At 37.6% G+C, this 14,644-nt stretch overlaps 1 protein-coding gene across 4 annotated transcripts in view; it reads right to left on the bottom strand.

The window, feature by feature from the left end:
• Positions 1–14,644, bottom strand: part of LOC127417178 (SH2 domain-containing adapter protein F-like) — a 222,590-nt gene that overhangs the window by 49,282 nt on the left and 158,664 nt on the right. Inside the window, exon 4 of one of the 4 annotated variants that reach the window (XM_051656993.1) lies at positions 3,337–3,495. The exons of 2 other annotated variants lie outside the window; for them this stretch is intronic. In XM_051656993.1, the coding sequence (XP_051512953.1) occupies positions 3,337–3,495 (159 nt within the window). The remainder of the gene's footprint in view (positions 1–3,336; positions 3,496–14,644) is intronic. One more of the 4 variants, XM_051656994.1, reaches the window with a different exon arrangement.

Here is a 14,644-nt window from a genome sequence, read left to right as displayed (position 1 = left end):
AGCATTCACGAATTTAAAATTTCAGACATGATGTAATTCACATGAATATGCCGTTTTGTTTTTTAAAAATGTGTAAGAATTACACGTGTATGAATATTAAGTTGCCCATTTTCTAGAGTCATTACGGTAGTTATTCTGACTCCTTGCACAGTGAGCAGGAAGAGGATAAAGAGGACTATTGTGAGTCGTAGAGACTGCGATCATGAGCGCTTTTAGCTTTACTCTCTTGAACATGAGCACTCTCGGTGTCAATCACACATGCACGCTCTCCAGGTGCTCTCAATATCTAATCAGTCACTCATCTCAGTGCTATTATCTGAGGATCCCGATTTAAATCAGATTAATGTTGGTCACAATACCACTAATAACAGATGTAACTGTTTAACCTTCAATAACGGCACTGCGTCTTCACACATTTGATTAATAATTAGTGATCTGTGTTACAACAAGATGCCAAAGACAGTAAACAAATCATAGATATCAATGATTTCTCACTAGAGCAGTTTTAGAGCTTGTAATGGATATGTTTTTCTTATTTTTGAAAGTATCTCTGCTGTGTGTGATGCTCTCATGTTTTTTGGTTGCCAGTATGTCACAATGACCTTTTGATATTGACAACAGAACTATTAATATCTGTTTTCAATACAAATAAATGTTAGCAATTCACAATTGATGTAATTTTAATGTAATTTTGGTAACACTTTTGGTAACAAAAAGTTTCATTTCTTACATTAGTTAATGCATTAGGGATCATGAACAAACAATTAACAATATGATTAATAAATGCTGTAAATTTAATAGTTAATAAAATACAATTGTTCATTGTTAGTTCACAGTGCATTAATGTGCAACTTTTGATTTTAAAGATTTATTAGTATATGTTGTAACTAACATTAAGTTAATTAGTTCATGTTAACTACATTAATGTTGTTAAATAATGTTAACAAATGGAACCTTTTTATAAATTGTTACTGTAATTTTACTGTGTGGGGCATAAACATATAACTGCAGAATATATACTGCTGCAGAAAAGTGTGGCAAAGGGCACTTTAAGAAAAAATTGGTATCGGTATCGGCCGATCTTAGTGTTAAAAGAAATCTGAGATTGGTATCGGACTCAAATTTCCTGATCGGTGCACCAATAGGTAATACATACAAACTAATACCCAAACCAGTACATTGCACAACCACCAAACAAACAATGCAACACAGCCATGAATATATATGAATACATGCAACACGAAATTGGAGTAATGGGCAAATTATGATACATTTTTGCTAAAACTGCTTATGACCTAACCCAGTTAAAGGAACACTGTTTACGTGACCACATTGTTGGCTTCAGCATAATTGGTGTAAAAATGTGCATGTAAACACGCTCATTGTTGCAGAATTTTATCCCACCAGCAAGATCATTGCAAATATAACAAATGTTCGATATATCACTCTGCCCTGCCTCCAAACACTGCATTCAAGCCTTTGCACATGCAACAGTGAGAGCAAAAAACTGTATTCACTATTCAAATCCCCCCATTTCTGTGAAATTACCCTTTAACCTGTTTATTCCTGTGAGAAAGTGGAGTAACCGAGGATCATCTTACTGCTAATCTCTGGAGGAAATATCGTGCTCGGATCAATCCAGGTTAATTTACAGCCCACCGACATGCTTAAATCTACACACATCACTCTCAGAAAGAGATATCTTTACTTTGCCTTCTGACATATAAATCTGGATTAGGAGCAGTGTTCAAAGTTGACATGCTATATGTCTTTGAAGCATTTTTTTTTGTTTTTTTTTTTGTTTTGGATTTATGCAGGCACTAAACTATAACACATAGATCAAATAAGTGCAACCTTTCAGTTCTGAAAAAAACCAAAACCAAAAAACACTTTAAGAGGCTGAATTCAGAAACGTTTGAAATGGAGAAACACATTCTTGTGATTTAATAGTTCAGCATTGTATTCCTGAGGAGTTGAACATCTGTAATCTCTTGGGGACAATCACTTTAAAAGACGACAGGCAAATGGGGAACTCGTTCAAGACTTGGCGATCACATTACATAGATGGTGGCAAACTGTTAAGTGAAAACCAATGTCCCCTGGATATTTTAGAAGTAGCTGTTTTTGAGTGTAAGACTTGGATCTGTAGTTACTCATGCAGAAGCTTAGCTCTATAAAACCCAATGAGGTGTTTTGAGGAAAGCTGGACTCGAGCCTTTGGTGATTTTCTGCTTCAGTGGAAGCAAATGCTAAATTTGGACAGTACTGCCAGAAAGAAGCATTAATCTCACAGCAGCCCATTAACTTTATCTAAGCATATGTGCTTCATGCATTGAAAACCTTTTTAAAAACATTTAACGGTGGTAACTTCACAATACCGTGATGAACACAAGCAGAAAAAGTTGAATACATAAACTGTAGTTCCGATTATTCATCTTTCGAACAAAACACTGGATTTAGAGTAACCAAGTGACTGCTCAATAAAAAAGCTATTTTAATCTTGCTACACAAAAAAACAGGTCTCCAATAAGAGGCTCCCATGGGAAGAGTTGCTCTTTCATAGCTCAGTTATGATTCAATTAAAGGAATAGTTCACCCAAAAATGAAAATTATGTCATCATTTACTCACCCTCAGGTCGTTACAAACCAATATGACTTCCTTCTGTGAAACACATTAGGGTATATTTTAAAGAAAGCTGCATCATCGTGTCACAATGAATAATGCCTTAAATTTCGGTCTGTTCATCATACAAAGTGATAGTATGCCTGCAGGAGACTTGGAATATGTTGCACAAGTAGCTTTTATGACACTTTGAGTGCTTTTTTAAGCTTTAAAGTGAGGCACTGTCAACTTCTATTGTACGGAAATCAGTGATCGTGACATTCTTTAAAATATATCGTTTTGTATTCTGCAGAAGAAATGAAGTCATATGGATTTGGAACAACATGAAGGTGAGTAAATCATGGTATCTTGGTAAGTCTAAGCAATGTTTTAGATCCCTGATCTTATCAGTTTATTTCTTTAAGGTGAAAAATCTGAGAAGCAGGAGACTTAATCCAAAGTCTCAATTTGCTCTCCATTTAATCTCATTACAGTCTAGGACAAACAAAAGAGAAATTAAAGAAATCTCATAAGTTTTTCCTATGGGCTCTGACCTAATGTGAGGCCAAGGTGTGTAAACTGAAATTAATTATTTTTAAATAAAAAATAAATAAATAAATAAATAAATTGCAGGGGAAAGGAAAAAAGGTGTAGGATCGGTGCTTATGTAGGGTATGGAGGTACATTTTGATGTTAGCAGTGGGTTAGGGGTGGAAGATGAGGGTAAAACCCACCGTGCTGGTGTTGGTCACATGCTGTTGCTGTGGAGGTCTGTCCTGGTGAGGACTGGGCAGGCGAGGACGGAGCCTCCACCGCCTCCATTATAGGAGGACTGGTGTTGAGCTGCCCAACCGGAGGAGGCCAGGGCAGATCCTTTATCACTTTAATCTCTACTGCAGAGAGCGAGAGAGAGACAGAGAGAGAGAAAGAAAAAGCACAAAAGAAAGAAAGGGGAGGGAAAGAGAGGGAAAGGGAGAGAGCAGACTGGGTGTTAGTGAAGGCAGGTTTAGGTCAGCAGGGTAAACAGTCACAGACTTGGAAAAAGAAAATTGAGAAGGAAAGAGTTGTACCAGGAAAAAGGAACTGGAAAAAAACAAAGACAAATATGGGATGTAGGTCTCAGAACTGGGCATATTTTACTAAAAAAAAATAGTGATGAACACTCAGAAAGCAAAAACAGGCTCCACTGAAAAAACAAACTCTGTTCCAAAAAATGAGCTGGCCACTTGCTGCTACTGCCTACATGCCTTTTAAGGCAGCACACAAAGCATGATGAAACCTCATAAGTGACCAATTTGGACCACATTTTATAGGCAGCAACCCAGCACATCACACAAATAACGCTAAGCACGGGAGACTTGATATGCAATTGCTTTTTAATCACAGTGATTTTTATCAATACTTGGTTCTTAAAGGCATAGTTCATCAAAAATGAAAATCCAGTCATTATTTACTCATATTGGTTTGTTATAAACCTACTATTAATGACTTTCTTTGTTTTTCGGAAAACAAGGGGAGTAATTAAAAAATTACAAATTAATTGTGCTCAGTGATGTCATACAATGGCAGGGGATGGTGATCACCTCTTCAAGCTTCATTACGACGCAAAAGTAAAATTCAGAAGTCTTATAAATTATTGTATGCGACTCATGCCTTGTTCTAAAGGCATATGATAAGGCTTGGTGAGAAAGAAACCGAAATCTAATTTATTATTTCAATGTAAATCTTCACCCACCATTGCTCTCCTGTGGGCATTCGTAAGTGTACGAAAGCAGAAATTCACGCAGCACACCCCTCGCAAGATGGGCTGTTCAAGTGAGAAAAAAGCTTTATTGTTGGTACAACTGGACCTCCAGAGATTTTCACGACACAGAACACAACACGGCTGCAAACAAACCAGAGAACCACACTTGCAAAACATGTCTGAATAGTTTGAAGTCAAAAAGGAGAAAAGTAGGGATGCACCGATCCTGATTTTTCATGGCTGATTCCGAATGTCAATTTTTTTTTTTACAAGCAAATGGGCCGATTCCGATTGCCGATTATTTTTCTTTAAGCAACAGACAAGAAAGAATGAAAGAGTTCATCAAAAAGATGTTTATTTGCTCTTTTACAGGCCAAACTGGCCTTAAATGAAAAAAAAATATCTGTAGCTATCTGAAATTAGAGGCAACAACTGCATATTAAACACTAGTGGTGCACCGATCAGGAAATTTGAGGCCGACACGATTTCCTATTTTTTTAACAATAGATACCGATACCGATTCTTTTTAAAGTGCCCTTTGCCACACTTTTGCAAGTTATATGCTGCAGTTAAGTTTATGCCCCACACAGTAAAATTACAGTAACACTTTACATTTACTGTGAACTGGCACTGGTTCAAAATCTTTGTTATAACAGTATGTTGAAGCCAGCATCTCACTAACTGCACCATGAGTATAATGAATGAATTTTCATTTTTGGGTGAACTATCCCATTAATTTTCTCGCCATGTCCGCAATGAATTTTTTACCGGGGTTGTCACAGTGCATTCTACATGTGATGCAATCTTAGAATTCGCTGAGAAGGGGTAGCTCGGGAAGAAGCATAATTAAGATGCCCTCCTGTCAGAACAGCCGCCACAATGAATGCCTTAAAATACTGCCTCTTTAGGCAGATCACTTGGTTTTGGAACAGAGCAATAATAAGGGGTCTTTATGGTTTTGCATCCCTACAGGTAATTAGGGAATATAAACACATGCACAAACATGTTGCACAACCCACATATGCTTTCATTACAGAGCAGACAGATCTAGCATGTCATTCAAAGACAATAAATGGTGTTTACTATAGCAAAAACCTATGTAATGAAGTCTAATGGACCACAAATGCGCGCTCTCTCTCTCTCTCTCTCTCTCTCTCTCTCCCTCCCTCCCTCCCTCCCTCCCTCCAGCTCTCCTGGATTGAACAACATATTGCTGAGGGGAACCCATCCAGAGAACATTTTTGACAGCAAATCTTTTCTTGAAAACAGCCCACTCATTTACAAGACAAGCGGCTCCATATGGAACAGACAAACACCCGATAGAAAATTGTAAGAATACAGTATAATTTGTGTGCAGTAGATTAAAAAAAAACAAAAAACAAATAATGCATGCCAAGCCAGTTTTGGACACTTTGGCCTATATTTGTTGAGTAGAGTCATCAAGTAGTGGGTAATAGTGGGTAATTAGTTGACAAAAGAGCCAAAGCTACAGCCAGACCCTTCATCACAAATCCCTAATCTACTAAGAGACCCCTTATCCATTTGGCATTCATGTTCACAAACCAAAACTTGTTAACTAAAGCCCAAGGAAAGAAACTCAGTCATACCAAATCCATTTTTTAAACACACACAACAGAAACAGTACAAGAATAGAATGACAACAAAAAGAGTAATAAGGAACAATCTCCTCCTCATCAGAGTATAGCTAGTGGCAGAATACCTTAGCACCGTGACCAACTGTGAAGAAAAATTTACTATCTATAGGGTTTATGGCAGTTCATGTGATGTACAGTGATGGCATCCGATAGTAACCATGGTGCTGAATAATTGCATTTAAATGGTACTTCAAAGTATTTCGAAGTGTAGATACTGTATTACCCTGGAACATGTCCAAAAATATGGTTGCACCATGGTACATGATACTTTTTTTTTGTTATTGTAACAACACACAAAATAGGGAGACATTCCCTCCTTCACGAAGAATTTCTAGTCTAGATTATTATGAAACATCCATCCCTGCCAACCAATGGGATGCAAACACTCAGCTTGAAAAGACCTGTACATTCAATTTGACTATTTCTTTTTTACTTTATTTTATGCATAACCTGGATACCACTGTGTGTGTGATGTGCATTACTGTAATTCTTCAGCAACTGTAATTAATTGGTGCTTCTTTGAATCTTGACTCTTTCCAAAGATCAGTAAATAGATACTTTAGATAGATATTAGATATTTTTGCTGCACTAGCTAATAATAAAATTTAAAAAAAAAAAACACGATGGAGTGAGAGCACGGGTACTGAGAGTTCAGTGTAGAAGAAATGAGATGTTGCTTGTCACCTAAGCCCTAAACTGTGTCTCTTTATTAATGAAACATGGAACAAATCCCTTTATTTAGCTTTCCTTGCATCTTTTCCCTGTCAGAATTCTGACAGAATGAGTTTGGCACGACGCACAATCCAAAACAAACACAAGACACAAACAAAAGTTCTCCCAGAGGCTGGTTTGATACAAACACGGGTCTCCTTTACACTCCGAGCAGAACTAGTGAAATTCAAAGCAGGCTAAAGCGCACTTGTGATTCATTTGGCATTACCTGCTTTCAGTACTTGACAAGCAAATGACCTAAACTGCCACTGCATCACAAATAAAGCTGCCAGTTTGTTGACTGCTCTGTCAGGCCGCAGTGCACTTTACGAGCTGATAAACAAACTCCTCCAATGTAATCAAACACTTGGTTTTGAACTCGTCCTTGATTCCAGAGGGGAACTGCTTAAGCAGCACTGTGGTCTACGTCAGCAGTTCTCAACTGGTTTTGCTTCATGACTGAGATTTTCCAGTGGATATTAAGTGGTGAAAACCCAAATAGTTTATTGTTGTTGTTTCAGATTTGTTTTTTTGTTTATTTCAAGTAAATAAAACATGTCCTTAAAATCAAACATAGAAATTTTGAAATATGAATTTAATAATAAATAACAATATAATTATGCAGCCAATAACACACATGATTAAACTATGTTTATCCTTGTTGCAAATGCACTCATCTTAAATGTAGTCTGGGTTGTGTTTACTTTTACCATGTATAGTTTTGTTCATGGGTTTCTAGAATAAGGGCATGCCATGCAACCTGTCCATGTTGGTATTGGACTCATTTAACTAGAGACTTTGAATTTACGGCAAAAATATTGTTGTTTACCTGGACAAATAGCCTTTGACTATGTTCTTTTTAATTTTGCTATCCCAACTATGCATGATTATATGGCAAGTTTCTTTTTTTTTTTTTTTTTATATTTTTATTTTTTTTTGCATGCAGCGTTCTATTTCCCCGCAGTCTGTGATCCTATCAGATTAGACCTGCTACCCACGACCCACAAAGTTGTAAACCACTTTTAAAGAATGGGGCTATACATCACCTAGAACTTTTCTGAGAAAACCATTGGAATATTTAGTAAGTACAGCTACATAATCGAGAGCGAGACTGCCAGCATTTTAGAATCACGCTCTTCTGAGAATGACCGCCACGACAGCCATTGTTCGACAGCGAGAGATATTTGATGGCAGTTGACAGAGCCACTATTATGGACCCGATCTAGCAAGTGAGAGTGGGGTCAGCCTCTTTGACAGCTAATATAATAACTTCCTCCACGGTAGGGTGAAGCAGAGGCCTGCCGGTATCCTGATTAAAGAGCTAATTCTCATTCGGTGCCGCAGATTAGCGTGTAATTGTTTTGGGAGAGGGGAGCTTTGCCTCTTGTCCCTGTAGAATGGCAGAGAAGTAAATTTACAGAGGTCACACATATTAGCTGACACACAGATAAGATGTACTGTGTATATCAGCTCCTCCACATTGAAGGTGAGCTTACTTAAGAGGCAGTCACTCAAACTGTTCTTGCACTGAGTCAAAAAATTGTTGATATTTTCTGCCGACAGAGGGGTTCTTCTGAGCAGCACTTGGCCTTATGGCAATGCAACATATTGTGGGGATTAGTGCAGAATTACAGCCTTGGCAGAATCTCTGATGCCAAATGACTCTTTTTGTTAAACATGAGCACTGGAGTAGAAGGTGATGTTTTGTAACAATAACTTTGGTTTATGTGTGAAAGCTCAAAATGAACTCAGACCTCTTTAGAGCAAACCCAAACCCAATCTCGGGAGGTAGTGTGAATGAAAAGTGTACTGAGACCAGGTAGCAACGGACCAAAATGTTTTCATTGCCCACTTTTAAGGCCACAAACTTGATTTTGGTGGTTCTTTTTAAAGGTGTAGTATTTATTTGTCTTTTAAAAACGTTTTATTCAAAACAAAATTAAAAGTAATTTTTAACGTAAAAAATAAATAAAAATAAAAATAAAAAAGTTAAAAAATTATGCTCACATGAGACTAAGTCATATCAGCCTAGTAAAAGCAGTTTTGTAAGGTTCTATTTGTAACCATTAGTAAATGTATTAGGTACCATTAACTAAAAATGAACAATGTCTTTTTTTAGGTTAGTTAATTTATGAAATTACAATTGTTTACTGTTAGTTCATAATGTACTGACTTATGTTAAAGCATACAACATTTCATGTCAAAAATGTATAATTATATGTTATATTTAACATCAATCAAGACTAATAACTGCTGTAAAAGCATTGTTCATTGTTAGTTCATGTTAACTAATTTAATCAAATAATGTTAACGAATACAACCTTATTTTGAGTATTCCCATGGTTTTACTTAACATGGGGCTGACATGCTGATATCATATGACCAGCTTAATAGTACTCATTAACCCCTTCTGTTATTGGAAACGTTAGCTCTTGAAATGAATTATGGTTAACTGCAATTCTTGAGCCATGGCTTCTGAACAGACAAAGAAAAACAGAAAACATTTTACATGGTGCTGCATCCAAACTGATAACTGTCAATGTAAAGTTTAAAGGGTCTAGCGGATGACATGGCGCATTTTAAAATTCCTTTTTTTTTGGTTGGGGGATAGGGATAGGGATAGGGATAGGGAAAGTAGAGAAGTGACAGGAAATGAGAGGGAGAAGAGTGGGAATAGGATCGGGAAAGGACCTCACAGGCCGGGACGCAAACTCAGGTGACCCGCGTTGCATCAACACCACATGTCGTGAGCGCAGCCTGCTAGGCTACGTCTGTCGCCGTCGCCTAGCTACGACTCCGGAGGCTGCTCAAATTTCTGCCATGCCACGGAGAGAAACTGGCATAGTTTTCCATTAAAATCGACCCAAATTATTATCAAAGAACATTGATTATTTACTCTAGCCATCACTGTACGGTGTACAGTATATACTGTATATCTTTCATAAATCCTACACAATGTATTTTCAGTTACAAACATGTATTTTTGTGGACTGACATCTTGAATAAAGCCCATTCAATGCTATAGATAGAGAAATTGCACCGGCTTATTACCACAGCGAACTGAATGTTCTTAATACACATTAACTGAATTCTAAGTGATAAAGCTTGTCCCTTTTTTGTCCACGTTTTAGCTGAAACAGCCTCCGCTTTAACTTTAACAAACTTGTTATTTCCCTTGCTGTGTCAACCTTTTCATAAGAAGGGTCTAAATTCATCTGTATTGCCCCCTGGAGTGAGTTATTTTTGCTGGTAGAGGGGGGCAGAGTGTAGATGTGTATTATTTTAATTTACTTTTTTTTTTATTTTAACTTTTGATTTCTTGTCATATATATATATATATATATATATATATATATATATATATATATATATATATATATATATATATATGTTTTTTTTATTTATTTTGTTTTTATAGATGTAAAAAACAAATGAACAAATAATATCAGCAGTCTATGCACTTTGACATCTCAGACATTGTGTGTATGTTTGTGTGTGAGAGAGAGACAACAGCTAATGTAAACAGACTTGGCTGCATGCTCGGATAATCGTGATCGATCAGCATGTTTTCACTGTGAGTACGAGTTTTAAACTGTTATTGTGGTGATTTTGTGATAGTTTGGCAGAAAACAAACATATTATATGCCTGAAAAGACTGTTTGAGTTGCGGTTTGTGTGAATAAAAACGGCATCTGCACCTAATAAGTGGACGTGGCTGCGTGCATGGGAAGATCGCGCGTTTGGATATGATGGCTGTGCATATACAAGCTGTGAGCTATTATTGCGGTACTTTGGTGACAATTAGGCTGTTTGTTACATAAAATAAACATATTATGTGCTTGAAAAGACTGTATGAGTAATTGTTTGAACTAATATATATAACAGACACTTGACCAGTGCAGCCTGTGTCAGCCGATTTGAATCTGGCAGCATGTAATGTAACTGGCTGTTGCAGAAACACATATGTGTGATGCTACTCTGCGGGGCCCAGTTATTAATGTGTGACGGTACGTATGAAAGGGTTAAATTAGTTGTGTTAAATGTTTTAATGGCAGTTCCACCTCAAGAAATTCTAGCAGTGCAAAGCTTACAAATAGCAAATCTGTTTTTCAAAAGTAATTTCAAAGAAATTCCACACAATAGTTATTTCCTTTCACTTATTTCAGTTTTTCTACCCCCTTTTGACAGGAAATAACCAGCCCTGATCATCGGCTGTTTTTAAACGATCGACAATGTCTGATAAACATGCAGATAATTGCTTTTCATGCCGATGTTTGGCTGATACATTGATGCATCTCTAGATGCAAGAGTGAAAACACCCTCAGATGCAAGAAGTTGGAACAACGGCATCATGCAGACTCTGGAGCATCATAAAGCTTAGGAGATGTACTCTCAACAAGAAATTATTTTATGATTGCTAAGACACGATAACACCCATTACATCACCAACTGCACACTGCTCCTTTAATAGACACACTTTTGCACTCTCTTATAGCAATATTTGACCAAATTACAATCCCGCAGTCAACAAATATTAGCCAATTTACTAAAAATGGGAAAAGTGCTCCAATATTGAAAGCAGAAGCCTTAGATTAATATTAATTCACAATGACAGAGATACACACACATACACACACACTCAGTGACAGCTTTGAACTTTGGCTGAGCTCCCCAATCTGGCACAGTTGATGAGTTAGCACTACGCAGTGTGTCTGTTCCTTGTCCTTTCCTTGAACCAGCCTGAACCAAATTTAGGGGAACATTCTGCACAAAAAAAAAAAAAAAAAAACCTGCCTAAACTTCCCAGAATTCCCTTGGGCTGAAGTCACTCAGTCAGGCAGGGTTTTATCTCATGTTCCAGAATTCTGATTTGAAAGAAATCTTTAAGCTGAGCTGCCGAGCGGTTGGTTAATTCAGAGCTAGGCTGCTGTAAACGGCAAAATGAATAGATTCCATTTCACACTTCCATTTATGCTTGACGGAGACCTAATTAAGAGATCAAGAAGAAAAAAAAAACGAAAAAAAAAAAAAAAACACAGTTTAGACAGGATCAAGCTGTAGGCAAGATGAAGCTGTGCGTTCTGAAGCAGTGTGAACCATCCAAAAAGATTGTACGATAGGACACAAAATATTACACTCGTAGGGCTTGATGTACTGAAGCATTAAGCTCATGGAAAGCTGATTTGCCGGGCTGACATGGGGGACAAAGTTAGTGATAATAGTATTTGGAAACCCTGATCATTTCACTGCATCTGTAAAGATGCATTGCTGGCCTACAATCGTTCTCCTGGCAATCCTAAGAGGTCTCGAAAATAGCATCAACCATTTGAACAGATATTGCACTGACTCAATAGACAACACCTCTTCAGGAAGCTGTCTGCCAAGGTTTCCAAATAAAGCAGCCAGTCAAACTGAATTCACAAGCTAAATGTGACTCTATGAAATGCTCGTTCTGTTAAAGGTCTTGGTAGGTCTTGCATGACTACTAATGTTTACTAACTCCTTAACCACCTCAGTACAATGCATCATTGGAGAAATTAACAACCTAGTCACGGCTGGTTCCCAAAGCTGTAGTAACTCTGTCGTACATCCTTCATTCAAACCACTTTGGTAGTTACAGACTTAATATAGAGCTTTCGTTAATGCCGTTACGCAGGGGGTGGAGTAATAGCTTCTGTGGATATGAAATTATAATAGCTCATTTACACATACACCAGTAAGCTGTTTAATGCGCAAAAGCTGCTGAAGACATGAAAGTTGCGTGCACTAAGTATTGTGAAATTATTCCCTCAACATGAGACTTCGGTGTTCCCCCGACACACTTGAGCACATGCACACATGCAAAAACATATAAGGGGCACTTAATGTTAATGTTAACGCATAAAATCTGTGTTCTCCGACAGAAACTGTGTGATAAAACACTTTCTCTTACTGCGTTAACATATAAAAGCTGTGTTCTCCAACAGAAATCGTGTGTAATAAAGCACTTTCTCTTAACTTTTTTAATCCCCAGTATATAAGAAATGAAAAATAAAGAAACATCAGTGAAGTCTAATGATGTCCACACAGCAAACTAACAAGAATCCATGCTTCTAATCACAGATGGATTGCTATAGTTTGTACTTTGCGATGCTGTTCGTGAAAGTTCATTGGAAATATGGTTTTGCGAAACACCAAATCGTGCTACACAGTAAAAAATTAGTGTTGGTAATGATGGAACTTGCGACCACAATTGGCTAACAATGGTTTTGAGAAACGCACCTCAGAATAGTAGCCAAATGGTCGGTTGCTTGGCAGGTCAATGTTTACCTTGTGTAAATGTAACTGAGGTTGCGTTATTATAATTATATTATTTTTTCCACTGTTTTCCACATTTTAAAAACATTGATAATAATTCCAATTGAATGTCAGTCATTCTGACATATAAAATAAAGTATTTCAAACCATATTCACATTCACTTTGTTATTATACACACAATTACATAGGACGCAGTTTGTGGACTTGCTCTTATGCTCTCACCATGTGGAACAAGTACAAATTAAATCATGTGATCGGGGCCGCATTAACACACTGGCTTACCTGGGCTTAAACTCCCAGGGTGGACCCCCGTCCGATGACTGGCAAGGTCCAGCAAAACTGTAAGCCCTGGGGCCCCGGAGTGCCTTAATGTGGCCCTGCATGTGATCCACGACTAGTTGGCACAGATCCAACACATTGACTAGTCGCAGAACTAACTTACTAGCTAGTTCTCTGTTTTTTGGCTTGTTTTCTGGTTAGTTGTCCAGAAAATAGTCGACTAGTAGGCAGGTCAATGTTTGAATTTTGTAAATGACTCCACTTTCGCCATGCAGCATCGATAGTTTTTGATGTATGTGGCAACGCTATGTTATTGGAGAGTGTGTGAAGTGACAATGTCCTCGCAGTTGAGAAACGAAGGTGTTTGTATCTCCACTGACAAATTCATGCTTGCGCTTTCATGAACATTGCAAAAACAGTCATGTTACATCCGCTTATAGTTTCTGTCACCCTCTGGCCGACACGTGATTAGTTTCAGGGTGGTTTGCAAAAAAATTGGCTTTTACAATATGTGAAAAAAATTAACTCAGAACATCTCAGATGTCCAGACTGAAAGCCAGTTTGGTATATGATGTGCTTTGTAAATGCTTCGTGTTTATTTTCAGCGTAATTCCAAATTTGTTTGGCCATTATAGTTTACTTTAGTAAACTCGCAGACTGTGGAGGAATTTTCCTCCTGCTGTCCTCATGAATAGCACAAGCGCAACTGAAGTCATGTAATCCACAACTAATCGAAATAGATTCAATGCAATGACTATTGTTAGAACTAACTGACTAGATGATCGTTTGGTAAAACAGCAAATGTGTGGATATGACTTGGTCTGAATGTTCTCAGTGAGTTGGGGTGTGAATAGCCTAAGCATCTGTATATAGTGTGTATGTGTGTGCTCTTTGACTGTAATGGGTATGGGGCAGCACTGGGGTCATGAAAACAGATGCATGTGTGTGTGGGTGTGTGAAGATAAGCCCATTGGCATCTCTGCCTCTAAAGTGGCAGCTTTAAGCCCTATGAAAGCACCATGAGATCTGTTGTGCTTATACTTGTGTGTTTGTGTGTGTGTGTGTGTGTGTGTGTGTATCTGAGTTCAGTGACAGAAGTCTTTTATCACACCAAAGCAGAGACATAAGAATGAGACTCTTCTGATGAACAAAGGGAAGCATCTGACACCCAGAACTGAGACAACAATCTATGACTAAATAATGCCATGAACCTCTAAACACTGTGACCTTTCCATTAATCACACATCAAGGATGTGTTCAAGATGCAGAATTTTCAGAATGATTCAAAACCAGAGACGGATCAGGTCTGTCATTTTATGAATGATCGGTAGATAACTGATTGTGATTAGGCTATA

Source organism: Myxocyprinus asiaticus, chromosome 26, assembly GCF_019703515.2.
Source record: "Myxocyprinus asiaticus isolate MX2 ecotype Aquarium Trade chromosome 26, UBuf_Myxa_2, whole genome shotgun sequence".
Taxonomy (NCBI): Eukaryota; Metazoa; Chordata; class Actinopteri; order Cypriniformes; family Catostomidae; genus Myxocyprinus; species Myxocyprinus asiaticus.
This window is presented reverse-complemented; position numbering and strand designations above follow the sequence as displayed.